At 38.1% G+C, this 19,955-nt stretch overlaps 1 protein-coding gene across 1 annotated transcript in view; it reads left to right on the forward strand.

Moving 5' to 3' along the window:
- The window catches only part of smad6b (SMAD family member 6b), a 79,596-nt gene that overhangs the window by 16,752 nt on the left and 42,889 nt on the right, over positions 1–19,955 (forward strand). Inside the window, exons 2-3 of the mRNA XM_061917144.1 lie at positions 12,926–12,982; positions 13,400–13,477. Coding sequence (XP_061773128.1) covers positions 12,926–12,982; positions 13,400–13,477 — 135 coding nt within the window. The remainder of the gene's footprint in view (positions 1–12,925; positions 12,983–13,399; positions 13,478–19,955) is intronic.

Genomic DNA, 19,955 nt, shown 5'->3' on the forward strand with positions numbered 1-19,955 from the left:
AGAAGAAAGTAGTAGTGAAACTATTCCGCTGGTGGCTATTTGTTGCGGCCATCCAAATTTCCGATAGCTGACATAAGCATTATCATTTTGATTTGAGCATCGAAAGTCACTGACTAGTCCAGCAGGAACACAGCAAAGGCAGCATTGGTCTAAAATTTCTTGTTGTTGAGCTCATGTCAGGGAGTGCAATGTTGATCCCGTCAGCTCCGTTTTTCTTTGTCTCCTCAATTAAGATGTTTTGTTTCTTTGGTTGTTTTGGAATATCGGCCATGATAGCAGAAATTGCACGTAGGCGTCCTTTTTCTTATTTTTTTTTTATTTTTTCTGGCGGTACGCAAGAGTTCGCATTATCTACCGTCTTGTTAACGAATGGGAAAAAGGGGGAGTGACGTATGCTGTAAAGCAAGTCAGCACATTTGTAGTTTTTTGTGTGGCAGGGTTCCTGCCACTCTCCTCAATGTGGCTAAGTGCTAGAAATAGCGATACAGACCGCCTCAGGCCATGACAGTAAGTCCATGTATCATCCCAAAAGTTCTGGAAATATTTTATGAAGGTTGAACAGTTACTTTGTTCTGCTTTAAACAAAACGTGCACCGTGTTTAAGGTTGCCTAAGTGTTTTATGGCTGGATAATTAGTGTTGAGAGTACTCATAACTTTAGTTGTACGAAGTAACATAACATGTTGCTTAGTCTTATACAGTAATTAGTTAGCTGTTACTATATTTTTGTTAATTTTGTGCATAATCGCTAGGTTTGTCACATCACACTTGTGCGCAAAATAGATGGAACTACTACTGGCTCACTACAGTGAAGGCCACTGACTGTTCAGTTTGAAACTACTCTTATTAATACTATAAATAAATACTAATAGACATAAAACGTACAGTAACTGCACTTTTTTGTCCATATAGATAAAAGTAGTGTTCATATATGTGGTCTAGTCTTAAACATAGGACTGCACGATTATGTGCAAAATAATAATTAAGATGATTTTTATCGATACTGAAATCACGATTATTAATCAGGATTATTCATTATGTTTGGTAAAACAGTGTTGGGGTGTGAACGTGACGCCATCATGTAATATGTAATATGTAATAAAAACGCTATAGATAAACGTTATCTATATATTTAAAGACAAATGTTTTGTTTATTAATAGTATCAGCATTTCAGCTTTTTTGTTAAATGATGCCTTAATCTCTATTTTCACATTTTCATAGTGAGAGGTATTTTTAAGTTATGTATACACATTTACATGTTCTAATATGTATAAATGTACATGCTATATCTGGACAGATCAATTGAAAGTTTGTGCAGAAATCTGTCGTATAGCTATTAATTATACACCATATAACATTACCAAAATGCTATGTCACATGAATAGATATTAAAGTAATTACTTTGTGAAAGGAAAAAAACACAAGTAATGTAAAAAACATGGTGTTTACTTTTTGATTTCAATATAAAACTCAAAGCAGTTTGGCTAAAGAAGATAAAGTCTATAAAGTTTTTCTCCAACAACCATGTACTTCAGTAGTCTAAAAGTTTGGCCAACAAGAATAAACTGGAGTGATACGTCTCAGATCTAGTACACACTCTTTGTGCCTCACCAACAACTCGGCCTGCGTTCAATTCGATGAGATGACAAAACATTTTAGTATTGATGTTATTGGAACACACAAAGTTAGCAGTTAAATTCAAGGACGAGTGAGCATCCCAATCAAGCGATTGAAATGTATTGAAACTAAGTGATCAGCTCCATTTACTCGGAGAGAACATTTTCACAGCAAAGTCTGTGTAGCCGCCGCCATGTTTACTGGAGCCAAACGACTCTAGTGCGAATGCGCAGGCGCCGCAGCGCTTCAGTTTAACAGGAAGTAAGCAGCGTTGCCTGAAATGCATTAATAAATGACGTTTTTTCCATAATTAAGAATTCAAACGGTATTACTAAGCATCTGGAATTTTATCGCGATTTATCACTACACCGTTACATCCCTACTTCAGATGAGGCTGAACGTTTGTGTAGTGACTTGTGCTAGTTAAAACAAACAGCAACACAGCATTTTCAGTCTTTGTTTCGTACCATGGGCAGTTTGTCGTTTGTACTACAAATACTTGAACATACAGGGTTTCCTGCAGTACTTTGTTATTAAAGCTGCCTTCTTAACAACAAAGAGCCAACGCCTAAACTAAAGCCTGAAAAAAATTAAATATTTATTTATTTATTTGTTATTATTTTTTGTCCTGTCCAGCTTCTCAGGCAAATCATATAGTTGATGTAGAAGCCCATATCGGCTGTTCAGATTTACTTTACAAAAAAGAAGGGTAGGATTCTATACTAACTAAGTTATTTCACTTAACCTTTTTCTGTGTTGAAGCAGCAAAAATTAAATTTATGTTAAATGAAGAGTTTCTGTCTCTGATAGTTGATATAATAATGTAACTGCATCACAAAGCCTACATGAATGTACCAAAAATTGTAGGCTTCTTCAAGCGACGAAGCCGGCCTACTTCATCACAGTTTGTAGTCTATTGCCCCCCCCCCAGGCAGCGATGAGATGGAGACGTGATGGTGGCGACAGGCCAAATTACACTGTTCCTTACAAACACCCAGCCCCATCCGCTTCCGTCCGCCGGTCCCGGGCGACGGACCCTTCCACCTTAACTATGAAATATTCGGGGAGAAACACTGACATAGAAATAAGGTGGTGGACTCATGCAGAGACCTTTGGGTAAGCCATAACCATATATATAAATATCCCCAGACATCACAGGACTGACAAATTCCAAACAGACCGTTTGGAGGAAGTAGAAAAGAGGCAAGATTGTTTTATAAATATCTTTGCAATTCTTCCACGATTTGATTTCACATATTTAGGACTTATACATATCCTAAATACACATACACAGGTACCATCAGGTTGGCAAAGTTGGTTTTGTTTAAGTTTTACTCTACTATAGTGGATTATTTGTTGATATTTGAACTGCCTTGAAAGACAGGATTTGTCAGTATATCTACTAAAACATCACTCATGCTGGACTGTGACACCTGGGCCTCACAATAAGGGAGTGTGTCTGCTTCTTCAACCTTCATGTTTTCAACTAATGTGAAGCACATGACTTCCGAATTTGAGGGTCTCTTCAAATTGTCCGTCGATTTGGCGGTTCAAAACTGATGGTTTTAGCACATCTTCTTTAAGACTAATTTGGCTAAACTGTAAGAGTTCTGTTGGAGGTCAATTTCTGATTCAGCTCTCCCTGACTTTTAGGCCTCCCATTTGGCCAGAGGCCTTTTGACGCCATGACAACACACTATGATGTGCAGAGAGTCAGTATTTCTGTCTCCTCTCTGGCACAGAAGGTGGATTTTCCATAACATCTACGTTTACTAGCCAGTTGGCAGCGTCTTGCTCTACAGACTCGTACATGCAACAATATCAAATTAAATGCAACCCGCATGTTGCGTGTGTATGCAGCAAGTGTTTTAAATAGGTGGGAATGCGTTTCCCCGTGCTGTCGTGACGTTGCTCCCCGCTAGAAATGGGAGCTGGATTGTAAAAAGAAAGGAGAGGGGGGTGCATTCCCCATATTGGGACCTAAGCTCGTAGTAGACATAGCTCACACGCGGTCATGCGTGGCGCGATAGAGATGGTATTTCTTTCTTGCTATTCAAGGGGCCGGACTTTGATTCAAAATCTTAATCACTGGCTTGGACATTGTTTAGAAATGGAAGATAAGTTTGAGTTTAGAGATCGCGCCACTCAGTAAATAGTAAAAGAATTTTAAAGTAAAGTTGTTTTTTTCACGTGACTTTAAAAAATGTATTGTTGGCTCAAAATACTTTCGCGGACAGTATCCTCAAAGTTGTATAATCACTTGAAAATTAATTGTGAATGACTTTTGTTTGGGTCATCAGTTGCTAAGTATGGCTACAACTAACGATTATTTTGGTAGTCGATTACCGTATTTCCCGGACCTTAGGGCGCACCGGATTGTAAAGCGCACTGCCGAAGAATGGTCTTTTTTCGATCTTTTTTCATATATAAGGCACACTGAACTTTAGGGTGCATTAAAGGAGTCATGTTATTATTATTCCATCCATCCATTTTCTACCGCTTGTCCGTTTTTGGGGTTGCGGAGGGCGCTGGTGCCTATCTCAGCTACGATCGGGTGGAAGGTGTTGTACACCCTGGACAAGTTGCTACATCATTGCAGGGCGAACACAGATAGACAGACAACATTCACACTCACATTCACACACTAGGGCCAATTTTGTGTTGCCAATCAACATGTTATAATTATTGATTTTTTAAATGAAAACACTTACATAACATAACATGTAATGGGGGTTCTTTGGTCAAAATGTTGCATGGATTACGTTTTACAGATCATCTTCAAGCCGCTTTCTGGGTGGTTTTATTTACGCGGTTCACCTTCGACAGCGTGTTCTCCCCGTCATCTTTGTTGGAGTGGTGTAGTGTGCAAGGACGGGAGTGGAAGAAGTGTCAAAAGCTGGAGCTAACTGTTTTAATGACATTCAGACTTTACTAAAATCTCGTCCGGTGGTGGGTTGCATCTCCTCATCCGTAAACAACAACAAGGCCGTCAATGTGTCTCGTGAAAAAACGTCTAATCAGAACTCTCAAATAACTAAAGTTCCATGGGTGAATAATGCAAACTCACTACACCGGTATGTTTTAGCGCTTTCATGGCGAGTTTACTGACAGATGTAAGTAAGAACTTTACACTACTTTATATTACAAATGGCAACAGCGTAGGATGAATGTCCCATAACAAGAAGATAGAGAAAAAGAAGAAGCCTTTCCATGACGTCGTCGCTACCGACTACAAAGGCGGAAGCGCGCAATTTTTCAGGATTCATGCAGATCTCAGATACAGATCAGTAGGTACCACAAGGTGTTGCGTTTGCATAATATTGCGAAACAAAACACTAGATAATGTCTTACCTTATACACACACCATAATAATACTCCTATGTTTAATGAGCTGACAATCCATCAAGCGTTGCGGCTTCATAGCTTACCAAAGTTCTACTAAAGCATTTTGATAAATTTTTTTAACGCCGTATGTTAATGTTTAATATTTTCAATGGAACATATAAAATGTTGGTGTTTACTTGAGTGATATCGCCATCATATTGCCGTCTACACGAATCTGTTATGTGTGACTGCCATCAACTGGTCACATTTATCATTTCACCATATACCAAATAAAATTGCTTCGTGGTTGGTAAGCATAACCAGAATTATTCCGTACATTAGGCGCAGCGGGTTATAAGGCGCACTGTCGAGTTTTAAGAGAGTGCGCCTTATAGTCTGGAAAATACTATAATCAACAATTATCTTAATGATTAGCTGGATAATAAAGCGTACACAAATTTAATGGCTCTAATTTTTCCATCAATTTCTATTTGCAGTTTAAATTATTTTAAGCATATGCTTACTAACAACAAAGATGACTAATTCATTCATAAATATGTATTTTTACTGTAACTGTGCTACTCATTCAGATGTTACAAAAAATAACAAGACTATTAGAATGTTGTTCATTCGAAAGAAAGGAAAGACAAAGGCCTACAAATCCAATTAACCTTGTTTATGTATTTAAAAACAGTTAAAATGGCAGCAATGAAAACAAACAACAAAATAACACAATCTAACTTGCTCAAAAAAAAAAAAAAAGCATTTTGTGATGTTTAAAAAGCTGCATAATGCTATATTGACTGCTGATTAACTCTTGGCAGTTTTAGCACTCTAATACAGTGGTCCCCAACCACCGGGCCGTGGCCCGGTACCGGTCTGCGGACCGATTGGTACCGGGCCGCACAAGAAATAATAAAAAAAAAATATATATATATAAAAATATAAAAAATAAATAAAATATATATATATATATATATATATATATATATATATATATATATATATATATATATATATATATATATATATATATATATATATACGTATATATAAATATATATTTTTTCCTAATTATTAAATCAACATAAAAAACACAATATATACATTATATATCAATATAGATCAATATTTTCTGCAGGGATACAGTCCGTAAGCACACATGATTGTATTTCTTTATGAAAAAAAAAAAAAAAATTCATTGGACTGACACAAAACTTGTTTCTCCCTTTTATTTGGTCAGCCATTGTACTTTTCAAGTGAGCTCAGTTTCAAGTTACGCCTTTAAAAGCCCTTTTGTCCTAAGGAGGTCCCCTTATGCTATTTAGGTGGAGGAGTGGTGATAATATACAGTTTGCATACTACTGGCGCCAGACTGACTCGCTGTGTATCTAAGTGACTGAGTTCAGATCCTGGCAATTACTGCCGCCACTCTTAAAGGACCCGCAGCTATTAGCTTTTCTCCTTGCCCCCTCTTTTCCCCCTGCAGGCAAGGTCACAGTGTGCGCGCAAACTTTATTTTCCTTCTTGTGCAAGGAACTTTACTTCTTTTCCTACTTTTTGCATGAGATACCAACAATGTCTTTGAACCATGCAAATGCCTAGAAGGGACACGTTTACTTTAGATTCATGAGACTGCATGCGTCCTACCAAGAGGGCATGCTTGGTTCCTATCGTTCTTAGAAAACTACTACTATTATGTAGCTTTCTGTTAGATTCAGTTGCTTCTTTGGAGTTGAATCATGTGTACTAGAGCTGGGCGATATATTGATATACTAGATATATTGCGGGTTTGTCGCTGTGCGATATAGAAAATTACTATATCGTGATATTCGAGTATACATTCTCACGCTGCTGCTTTTAGCTGCGGGCATTACACTGCATGCGTTTCCAACTCTTTCTTGTCTCTCCTTCTCACAGAGAGATAAAACAAGTGCATCTTCTTGCACACGTCACGCGTGCAACGTCACACGCTCCCGCGGAGCAGAGAGGTAGCGACATGGTAACGTTAGCTGTGATGCTAACGGTGAGGTGCGGGTGGTAATACTAGAGAGAGAAGTTGCGAATCTGGTAACAAATGGAGGTAGAATTAATTCCCAGGAAAAACAGCCAGGGGTCTCTCGTCCGTTGGTGGTTTGGCTTCAAGCGGGAATATGTTGAATATTTATGCGGCAAAAGCGTTGCTACAAAAAGTAGCAGCACTGCTATTGTAGCATCTTTTGAAAAGTCCCCCGCTAGAGCAGTGGTCCCCAACCACCGGGCTCGATTGGTATCGGGCCGCAGAATTTTTTAAAATTAATTAATTTTTTTTTTTTTTTTTATTAAATCAACATAAAAACACAGTTACAATTAGTGCACCAACCCAAAAAACCTCCCTTTTTTGTGACAAAAAATAAATAAATACAAAAGAATCGCCCCCTGTCGGGCCACAGGACAATTTATCAAGCGTTGACCGGTCCGCAACTACAAAAAGGTTGGGGACCACTGCGCTAGACAATGAGGAGTGCTTGAAGCTCCGCATGTCAACATCTCCGGCCGATGCCACACCAACAAAATGCCGAAGCAACTATTTCCAGATCAATACTGTATGAAAAAAAAGTCAACTAGGCGATAACGTCCGCTGGAACATATTATGCAGCTCATGTTTATTTGACAGTTATTGAAATATCTTGTGTGACATCATGCACAAAAGTGCTCTTTATTTTTTTTTTAACTACTGTAGTGGCGTTCGGTACAAAAAGTACACTTTAATTTAGTGTTATTTTGATATGTAATCTTGGTGACATCATTCACAAAAGTGCACTTATAGCTTGTTTTAAAATGTCTCTGACAATCTTGCATTTCTTGTTTTGAAATGACATGAACGTTTGTGCCACTGCTTAATAACTGTTTAATAAATACAGTTTTGGTCGATTGACCTAGTTGTGATTTCCCTCTCTGCATGAAAGTTTACAATGAGCATATATTAATGCAGCATGTACAAGAATGTTTTAATGTAGACACATAGAATCATCATACTGCTGTGATTATATGCATCAAGTGTTCATTCAAGGCTTAGGCAAAATATCAAGATGTACTGTATATCGTGTATCGTGATTGACTTAGTTGTGATTTCTCTCTCTGCATGAAAGTTAAAAAAACAGCATATATTAATGCAGTATGGACAAGAATGTTTTAATGTAGACACATATAATCATCATACTGCTGTGATTATATGCATCAGGTGTTAATTCAAGGCTTAGGCAAAATATTGAGATATATATCGTGTATTGTGACATGGCCTAAAAATATCCGGCTATTAAAAAAAGGCCATATCGCCAAGCCTTAATGTGTACTGTATAATGACCAATACAAAGGCTGGCTAAGAAATATAACAAGGTGATAATGATGATTTATTCACGCAGTCAGAGATGATTGTAAGTTAGAGCATGGAACTGTACTGTTCCATACTGAGATGTCTGTAATATTTTGATTACCTACAACCGCTACCATAAACAGATTGTAACCTTCTGATACTGTCCACACAAAATATTATCTTTAAAAGGCTCTTGTATTGAATCACATTAGATTGTGCTGATGTGCGTACTTATTAGAGATCAACCTACATGTTTTTTTAAGGGAAAAAAAATATTATTAGTAGTGGGTTGTACGGTATACTGGTATTAGTATAGTACAGCAATACTAATGAATCATATTCGGTACTATACCGCCTCTAAATAGTGCCGGTTCCCTAACCCCCAGACCCCAGTCGTCGTCACGTCGTGTCAATGCTGGCAGAGGAACATGTTTGGCAGCGCACAATAACGGAGTACTTACAAGCAGACACAGTGTATAGACAGAAAAGGGAGAACGGACGCATTTTGATCTAAAAACTAACGACAAAGGTGAAATTATAACACTGAAATGCCCTCAGGAAGAAGTGCTTTTGAGACATAGCGGCTAACATCCATCCACAGTGTTTTAACTACTTCTAAATCACTAATCCTCGCTCACTTAGCGACAAATAAAGTAAGTTTCTTACAAGTATCATCCCTGCAAGACGAGGAATAGCTAAACATGCTTCACTACACACCTTAGCTCACCCCCGTCACAATGTAAACAATTACCATTGATGGATCTACATCCATTGTAATGATACCAAGTACAGTAGCGTATGTAGTTGATACTACTATGATTACATAGATATATTTTTAGCATCACAAAATCTTCTTCAGTTTTTTTTCAAAGTTTATATTACGTTTATTAACTCAGAAAATAGGTCCCTGGACACATGAGGACTTTGAATATGACCGATGGGTCTTCCTTTGTTCTATGACTTGTTTCCTGAGTTTGTAAACAAGAATAAATGACAACATTTGTCAATATTTTGATGGATTCAACATCCTTGTTTACATTCAAGAGATCTAGCTTAGCAGGTAGCATGGCCTCTTGTACCCTCTTGCTGTATGTAGTGTAGCATCTTTAGCTATTCCTTGTCCTTCGGTGATATCAATATTTATAGGAAATACTGTACAGCGCCTAATCTACTAAAGGTTTGCGTTTACTAAAACACGTGCAAACTTGGTATGTTATGCTTAAGCGCAAAGGATTGCGTGTCTTTAGTGAGCAAAATAAAGAGGGCGATCAATTTAGCGTATCTGTCTTCATGATTATGCCCACTATTTGCTGCTTATCAAAACACACACAATACTGGGAGTAGATGATGCAAATATAATTATTCAGGACACGCAATGTGATTAATCAAGACTTAAACTGTTTCGCGGGCTTTATTTTGTGTTTTTATTTAGCACTTTTGAAAGTTACGTGCGAGAAAAGAAGGGATCACAATCCAGGGTCATCTGGAAAGAGATCCTCAGTCCTATGTGTGTGTGTCAAAATTTTATAGCAGCTTATGGATTTTGATACATTGTAATTAGAGATGTCCGATTATATCGGACTGCCGATATTATTGGCCGAAAAATGCTTTAAAATGTAATATCGGAAATTATTGGTATCGGTTTCAAAATTATCGGTATCGGTTTCAAAAAGCAAAATGTATAACTTTTCAAAACGCCGCTATGTAAACGACGTACGGAGAAGTACAGAGTGCCAATAAACCTCAAAGGCTCTGCCTTTGCATGCCGGCCCAGTCACATAAAATCTACGGCTTTTCACACACAAGTGAATGCAATTCATACTTGGTCAACAGCTACACAGGTCACACTGAGGGTGGCCGTATAAACAACTTTAACACTGTTACAAATATGCGCCACACTGTGAACCCACACCAAACAAGAATGACAAACACATTTCGCGAGAACATCCGCACCGTAACACAACATAAAAATAGCAGAACAAATACCCAGAACCCCTTGCAGCACTAACTCTTCCGGGACGCTACAATATACACCCCCTGTTACCTCCTTCCCCACCCCCGCACCTAATCCCCGCCAACCCCGCCCACCTCTACCTCTGCATGCTCTCTCAGGAGAGCATGTCCCAAATTCCAAGCTGCTGTTTTGAGGCAAGTTTAAAAAGATAATGCACTTTGTGACTTCAATAATAAATATGGCAGAGCCATGTTGGCATTTTTTTCCATAACTTTAGTTGATTTATTTTGGAAAACGTTGTTACATTGTTTAATGCATCCAGCGAGGCATCACAACAATAATTAGGCATAATAATGTGTAAATTCCATGACTGTATATATCGGTATCAGTTGATATCGGAATCGGTAATTAAGAATTGGACAATATCGGGATATCGGCAAAAAAGCCAATATCGGACATCTCTAATTGTAAGGTTTCTTCTTGAGGAACCCTGAAATATTAGCTAACAAGCTCACATTCGTATTTGGGCTAACATAAATAATAAAATAATAAACATTTCAGCAATATAATTTTTTATAATTTCATAGCTACTGGAGGATTAGAGGAGCTGATTAAAACTAATTTTAATTGATGCGTATTTTTGTTTCTGCAGACGTTTTCCCGTTTTCTTCATATTGGAAAAAAACTTCTTGCAATGTGCATTTTCTTTGCTTTTGGATCATTCCAGACAAATGAATACGCTCGGGTGTTGTGACGATCTGCTGCCTCACTGCAGAGTGTGCCCTAGGTGTACTTAAAAAATAGCATCTTTTGTTTAGATTGCAGTTCTGTATTACAGAAAATGTGTGACAGATTATAGATGTGTGCTGCCTGTTCAAAATAACAAACCAGTACAGGCCGGGGAGCATAATAACACGAATGGGGAGGGAAACGAGTGTTTCCATGGCCACATCATGCCGGTAGTACAGACACATGGGGTGGTCTGCACCGGTTTTCAATTGTACTCGCAGTCGTAGTAGATCACACGCAACATTCCCATCAATAGTACACACAATTTTATAGACAGTATTATTAGCGACTAGCACTGTGTAGACACGCAAGCAAAGACGCTACATTCTGTCTCTGGGGTGCAGTGTTTTGCTTTCCGCTGTCATATTTGCAGGACGTAACGTGTTTGAAATATGTCATCAACATGCATAATCACAATATAACAATGCTATTAAAAGCTCTATCGTCGGCCGCATTTATATCATTTATCGCATAACCCTACACTCACACATGTATAATATCAAATCAAATCAAATTAACTTTATTTATAAATCACATTTAAAATATACCACAGGAGTAGCCAAAGTGCTACACAAACAGAGCACAATAATAAATAAATAAATAAAACATAAAAAGAGGTTCACAGCAGGTGCATTATGGCAGTGGTTCTCAAATGGGGGTATGCGTACCCCTGGGGGTACTTGAAGGTATGCCAAGGGGTACGTGAGATTTTTTTTTTAAATATTCTAAAAATAGCAACAATTCAAAAATCCTTTATAATTATCCATCCATCCATCCATTTTCTACCGCTTATTCCCGTTCGGGGTCGCGGGGGGCGCTGGCGCCTATATCAGCTACAATCGGGCGGAAGGCAGGGTACACCCTGGACAAGTCGCCACCTCATCGCAGGGCCAACACAGATAGACAGACAACATTCACACTCACATTCACACACTAGGGCCAAATTTAGTGTTGCCAATCAACCTATCCCCAGGTGCATGTCTTTGGAAGTGGGAGGAAGCCGGAGTACCCGGAGGGAACCCACGCATTCACGGGGAGGACATGCAAACTCCACACAGAAAGATCCCGAGCCTGGATTTGAACCCAGGACTGCAGGACCTTCGTATCGTGAGGCAGACGCACTAACCCCTCTTCCGCCGTGAAGCCCCCTTTATAGTTATATTTATTGAATAATACTTCAACAAAATATGAATGTAAGTTCATAAACTGTGAAAAGAAATGCAACAATACAATATTCAGTGTTGACAGCTAGATTTTTTTGTAGATGTTCCACAAATATTGTTGTTAAAGATTTCTTTATTTGCGAATTTTTTTTTAGAATTAAGTTCATTAATCCAGATGGATCTCTATTGCAATCCCCAAAGAGGGCACTTTAAGTTGATGATTACTTCTATGTGTAAAAATATTTTTTGTAATTGAATCACTTGTTAATTTTTCAACAAGATTTTAGTGATTTTTATATCTTTTTTTCCAAATAGTTCAAGAAAGACCAATACAAATTAGCAATATTTTGTACTGTAACACAATTTTAATAAATCAGAAACTGATGACATAGTGCTGTATTTTACTTCTTTATCTCTTTTTTTTTCAACCAAAAAAGCTTTGCTCTGATTAGGGGGTACTTGAATTAAAATAATGTTCACAGGGGGTACATCACTGAAAAAAGGTTGAGAACCACTGCATTATGGGACGCCATAGCAGGATGGAGATTCCAGAGTGTTAAAGGCCATGGAATTAAAGTGTGTTTTTAAGAGCGATTTAAAAACAGGAGGAGAGGTAATATACAGTTTTTTGGCCAGTATATCAAAACAAAACACCCATTGAATTTAAACCGTGCAACTTGTATAATTGTGCCCTATTTTGATATAATGTATTTAATATTACAGAGTCACCCCCGCCTCCATATTCAAGGCTCTCCCCAAATGAAGAACACAAGCCACTGGGTAAGTGACAGTAACAATATTATTTACTGTACTCTTACTGACGTGTCCATTGTGACTAAGTAGTCATTCATTTCCATGCAGACTTTTCCTGGCAGCCTTGATCAACTCAAAAGTTGTAATGTGGTGAAACTGCTGAACCTCTTATATGGTGCTCAGTGTGCATGTTCCGTGGACTAGCCCGGGGCCACATAAGGGTTCTGGAAGCACTTGTCGGAGGGGGGAGTCATCAGTTAAAGCCTGTTAGTGAGCCCTGTGCTGTTATCTATTATGGGATGAAACTAATAGTCTTTAGTGGATGGGGGAATTTGATATTGACACTAGCAATGATGAATGCTGCTTGGAGAACCTCTGCAGCAACATTGCAGACGGGCTGATGCGCCTAATGAGGAGGCTAATTTCTCTTTTGGTTCCCTTCAGACCTGTCAGACTCCACATTGTCTTACACTGAAACGGAGGCCGCCAGCTCACCAAACATCACACCAGGGGAATTCTCAGGTGGGTGTGCTTCTCCGACTGTCATACTCTCCATATAAGGAGCTCTTTGCAGAAAGGCTTTACGTTATTTCATGTGATGTCATTAGTACAAGGAGAAATTTGGTTTAGCAGGGAAATTGTTTGTTTTGATGTTGTTTGACCACTTAACAATATTTGGATTGTTGCCGCTTTTGGAATATTTTAATTACCTCAATGAGGTGCAACGTACGGCTTGAATGTTTTTTTGCACATACATCTTTTATATGGGTTGTGATTACATCATAGCTCAGGCCTGGGCAAAATACGCCCCTTTAAGATTTTCAATGTGGACCTCCGGACATTCTACATCAATATTTTAGACCTTTAACATCAAAACTGTAGCCGCCATTATGATGTGCAGTGTTGTTTTTAAATGACCGTAAGTCTTGAACTATAGAAAGTATTTCAATGATTGAAATCTGCGCTTTTAAGTGTTACACAAGTTATTACGGTAATCTACGTCACAGCAGCTCAGACCAGGAAAAAAGCAGAGTTGGTTTGTTTTCAGAGCAGCCGGCCCAAAACGCATGTGTCAGGAACTTATGCATAAGAGTGATAACATATCATACTGTCGGTGTTTTTTTATTACCATTTGCATTCATAAGCTGCTGTTTGTTACATTGTTGTTGTGTTTTGCTTGACTGTAAAAGACATGCAACTATGGAGGAGCTGGTCCGAGAAGTAAAAGAGGAGCGATGTTCATATGTTGTTAATATTCAGTATTTTATTGTTTATAGTTAATATTGTAAATCCAAATTTCTTTTATTTAATGTACATTTCGGGTGTCCCATTTAGTTAAAAAAACTTTTTTTGAGGTGGTCTGTCATAACTTCTTTAGAATTCTATCGGACATTGTGACTTTTGGTGTTAGTGTTCCTGGGAACAAAAGGGACCCCAACACACATACTTTACAGGATTTTTTTTTCACAGCTAAATGTGTATATGTAATTTATACACACATACACACTGACCCCCAAGACAATTTTTTTCTCTCAATGTGGTTCCCGAGTCAAAATATTTGCCCAGCTGATTTGTGTGTGGTAGGTGATGTTACCACTTAAGAATAAGATTAGTTTAAGTTTGACTTAATAATGCTAAATGATTTGGTTATGCGACTAGAAAATGCAATTTTTGTAAAAAAAAAAAAAAATGCATGTGAACGTTCAAAAGCCGAACTTTTAACAGTTAGCAGTAATACGCTAACCAGATGGTGTCAAGTTACATAAATATATTACTTTTGGGTGTATACCTGCAAAATGAGCAAAATAAAAGCGGGCATTAGTGCTCACATTAGCATGCTAAAAGTTAATATGCATGGAATTAAATTTATTTATTTGAAATATTTTGCATATGCTTGAAAAATTAGCTAAAAAAAATAGCTAGCATGCTAACATCATTCAAGTAACAAAATATTTGTCTCTAGGGTGTGTACCTGCAAAATGAACTAAACAAAATAGCATGCCAAAAGTTAAATGCATAAAGTAACAACATATTTGACTCTGTGATGTGTGCCTACAAAATAAGCTAAAACGATTGCATGCTAACACTTATGATGCGTGAAGTAACACAATATTTGACTCTTGAGGTGCATACCTGCAAAATTAGGTAAGAAGATAGCATGCTAAAATTAGCATCCTAAAAGTTAGCATGTCTCTAATAATAATAATAATTAATAATAATAATAATAATAATAATAATAATAATAATAATAATGGATTATTCTCAAAGTGCCCACAGAGAAGTGAGAACCCATTATAGTAAAACAATACTCTGAGGCATGTACCATAAAAATAAAGCTCAAAAGCTAACGAGCTGATATTTTATTACTTCAACCATTAGCATGATTTTTTTTTTTTCAATAAATAATACGTGCTTCACGGAAAAGTTGAAAGGGATTATTGGGACACAACAAAAATATGGCCAGAGTCTCCTCAATAAGTGGAATTTGTATTTTAGTGGAATACTTTGAATTGGTTGAGGAATGTGGGAAATGTGTGTTTGAAAATGCATTCAGAACAGAAAACATGTCCGATAAAATGTGGAATTCCTGGAAATGCGGGATTTAAAAAAAAAAAAAAATGGTTGCACACTTGTCATGATTCAGCAAACCATTTTAAAGGTTGTGTGTTGTGCTTTTTAGCATTCACACAATTATTAACCATGTCCATATAAGACGTTAGTTCCTTCCATCTGTATATGTTAATCAAATCACATTCTGTGGAAAAAAAAGATTCTAGTTGTTAAAGTATGCACCTTGACAGCTGGCTACTGTATTTTGCTGTGTCTAAATTGGACTCATAAACCTACTTGGTGTCATTTGGCCCTGGTTTTTTATGCCTTCTCGTGAAAAGCTATTAAGCAAGGTTCTCAGATAAAGGTTTCTTTGTGATTAGCGGTTCCACAGGGCGTGCTGGCCTCACCACCCTTGGTTTTCCTTTCAGAAATATTTGAGAGGTATAGAACCCTAATAAGATTTGTGCTCATTGAGAAACAAGCACACATACTTGTGCATTAGTGTGTGTGCGTCTTTGTGTGTGTGCGTGTGTGTTCTTATATGTATACCCTTCTTGAGACATCAACAAAGAAAAGTACCTTCCATATAAGGCCCGGTAACCAAGTTAGGACCGAAATCATGATCCCAATGCGGAAAACCATTGCATCTATAAGATAATGTCTCATTAGCACCCCTGGTGGTGAAATCCTTCAACATTAGGGTGGATTTAAACGTGCTCCCCCTCTGGTCAACATATGTAATAACAAGTGTGTGTAAGAATTTGAAATGCGCCCGCCCCCTTTGGCCAAAATTTATTCAAACAAAAACAACAAAAAATTTACTGTATATAAATACGAGCTGCATTAACTTGAAGTAAGTAATGAAGATTAAAAAACAATTACCAAAAAATAAAAAATAACTAAAAGCTGTATCTTTCTCACATTGTGTCGACTTTTTTCGTATAAAATTGTGTATAGTTTTTCATATTCGTTCTGTCTATGTAATATTGCAATATTTTCTCGTAAAATTATTACTTCTTTATATGGCTGGGCGATATATCGATATATACGATATATAATGGGTTTGTGTCTGTGCGATAGCTGTGATGCTAACGTAGCCGTACAAGAGCTAATACGAGAGAAAGATGTTGCGGATATGGTAACAAATGAAGGAAGACTTAGTTCCCAATAAAAAACAGCAGGGTTTCCATCGTCTGGCGGGGGTTCGGCTTCAGGTGGGAATATGTCGAACAAACAACCGTAATTTGTCAAGTGTGGGGGGGAAAAAGCGTTGCTATAAAAATTTGGAAAGTCACTCGCTAGAGAATGAAGAGAATTTCATAACCTTAGTAACATACCACATAATGAAGGACGAATACTCTTTGATTTCCTATTATGCATCTCATTTTTATTTGACATTTAAAATGTCTCTGACAATCTTGCAATTTTTGGGGGGGAAATGACTTGAATGTCTGTGCCATTGCTTAATAACTTTATTAAATACTCTTTTGGTCAATTGACTTAGTTGTGATTTCCCTCTCTGCATGAAAGTTTAAAAGTAGCATATATGAATGCAGTATGAAGAAGAATGTTTTAATGTAGACACATAGAATCATCATACTGCTGTGATTATATGCATCAAGTATTCATTCAAGGCCAAGGCAAAATATCCTAATATATATCGTCTATCGCGATATGGCCTAAAAATATCGCGATATCAAAAAAAGGCAATATCGCCCAGCCCTACTTCTTTATGTAAAATTATTACTTTTTTATGTAAAATTAGTACTTTTTATGTAAATATTTGTACATTTGTCATTTCAAATTCCGACTTTTATCACACTATTGCCAATGTTTTTGTTGTTCTTGTAAAACAGTGAAATTTTTTGAGTGAAATTCCAATTATTATTATAATATTGCCAACATTCTAAGCTTTTGTTATGAAATTGCGACTGTTATTGAGTAAAATTCCAACTTTCATCATAATGTTCCACAAAAAATTAGTTTTTCTTAAAAAAGTTTGACTTGCGTCAAGTAAAATCACGATTTTTATTATAATACTGCCAACATTTTAAGTTTTTCTTGTGAAATTGTGACCTTTTTCTTGTGAAATTCTAACTCATTTTTCACAACATATTGGCATAGTATATATATATGACTAATTAGAGTGTCCGTCCTGAGTTCGGTAGGCCGTGAGTTCAAACCCCGGCCGAGTCATACGAAAGACTATAAAAATGGGACTCGTTACAAGGGTTAGAATTGGGGGTTAAATCACCCGGGCGCGGCCACCGCTGCTGCCCACTGCTCCCCTCACCTCCCAGGGGGTGATCAAAGGTGATAGGTCAAATGCAGAGGACAAATTTCACCACACCAAGTGTGTGTGTGACAATCATTGGTACTTTAACTTCATGTTGTAAATACAAATATTTATATATCTAAAAAGGGTGGGTCTAATGAGGTAGGTATATTTCCAAGGTCTCAAGAAGGTAAAAAATACAAGAATGTGTTTGTGTGAGTGTGCGTGTGTCGTGGAAGCAAGGATTTAAAGGAAACCACCAAAGGAAGTGAGTAGAAACAGACTCTGTGATGTGATTTGAAGTGAAACACTCCTTTCTGGGGTCGACATGAGATCACCCTCCCCCTTTTTTTTTACCAGCCTCTATGGACAGCATCATGTGGACAGGGTGTCCGAGCACTTTTTTTAGGGGGGGTTGCGATTTCCTGTTCAAGACCCAGAGGCCTTGGACAGTTAAAGGGGAACATTATCACCAGACCTATGTAAGCGTCAATATATACCTTGATGGTGCAGAAAAAAGACCATATATTTTTTTTAACCGATTTCCGAACTCTAAATGGGTGAATTTTGGCGAATTAAACGCCTTTCTGTTTATCGCTCATGTGGTGATGACGTCAGAACGTGACGTCTCCGAGGTAATCCATTTTTGTTTTTCAACACATTACAAACACCGGGTCTCAGCTGGAGACATCATGCCTCGTCGATGTGTTGTCGGAGGATGTAACAACACTAACAGGGAGGGATTCAAGTTGCACTAATGGCCCGAAGATGCGAAAGTGTCTGCCGCCAGACCCCCATTGAATGTACCGGAGTGTCTCCACATTTTACAGGCTATGACAGACATGGCACAGAGATGTATGGATAACCTGCAGATGGATTTGCAACTATAAATTCAACAAAATCACAAAGGTGAGTTTTGTTGATGTTGACTGCCAGCTAATCGATGCTAACATGCTACGCTAATCGATGCTAACATGCTATTTACCGGCGGTGCTAAAGCAGACATGGCACAGAGATGTATGGATAACCTGCAGATGCATTTGCAACTATATTACGTTTCTTTCCACCCACATTTAATGCGAAAAAAACACTTACCAATCGACGGATTTAAGTTGCTCCAGTGTCAAGAGATGCGAAAGTCCTAATCGTTTGGTCCGCACATTTTACCGGCGATGCTAACGCAGCTATTCGGCTATGCTATGGCTATGAATGGCGTCAATAGCTATTCGCTCAATAGCTTCAGTTTCTTCTTCGATACTTTCATACTCCAACCATCCGTTTCAATACATGCATAATCTGTTGAATCGCTTAAGCCACTGAAATCCGAGTCTGAATCCGAGCTGACGTCGCTATATCTTGCTGCGGTATCTGCCATTGTTTGTTTACATCGGCAGCATTGTATGACGTCACAGGGAAATGGATAGTCGCATCGCAAATACCGAAAATCAAGCATTTTAAAGCTTTTTTTAGGGCTATTCCAGGACCGGTAACATTTTGAAATTAAACCCTTTTGAAATTGTGATAATGTTCCCCTTTAAGTAGCTGGTTACCTGGCAGTGAAGTATTCAATCAACAAGCAACCCCCCCACCCGCCCCACCCCAGCCCAACCCCCAAACCTCTTACCCTGGTAGTCAGCTGTCACCACCTCCGTGTGGCCCGGCGACACTCCCTGAGTCAACAAATGAGGGGCTTGTCAGAGCGTGCACCACAATTCCAGTGAGACTGCGGTGAGGAGGGAGTTTCGCGCTTTGGTTTCCTCCCAATGTCGTTCAGTGCGCTCTTGGGCGAGAGAGCGGAACAGTGGACCAGAAGGTGGTGTTTTTTCCGTGCGGTGCGCTAATTGTCGACGCCACTTTGGCTCCGATGGCGTCTCAGCTTTGATTTTGTTTGTGACACATACTGTTTGGAGTCAGTGAGTTTCCTCACAATGTCTCTGAAGTGTTTTAGAACTTTTTAAAAATAAAATAGCACCCTCTGTCAAACTCAAGGCCTGGGGGCCAAATCTGGCCCGCCACATTATTTTATGTGGCCCACGAAAGCCTGGAAATAATATGCGTTAATAAAATGCTTAATCTTTTCTTACTAAATGTATTTGTTCTTTCCTGTTTGACATGAAAAATCATGTGCTGCATGCAATTTCATATCTTTTAAAATGCGATATTATCAAAATC

The sequence above is a fragment of the Nerophis ophidion genome, linkage group LG12 (genome assembly GCF_033978795.1).
Source record: "Nerophis ophidion isolate RoL-2023_Sa linkage group LG12, RoL_Noph_v1.0, whole genome shotgun sequence".
NCBI lineage: Eukaryota > Metazoa > Chordata > Actinopteri > Syngnathiformes > Syngnathidae > Nerophis > Nerophis ophidion.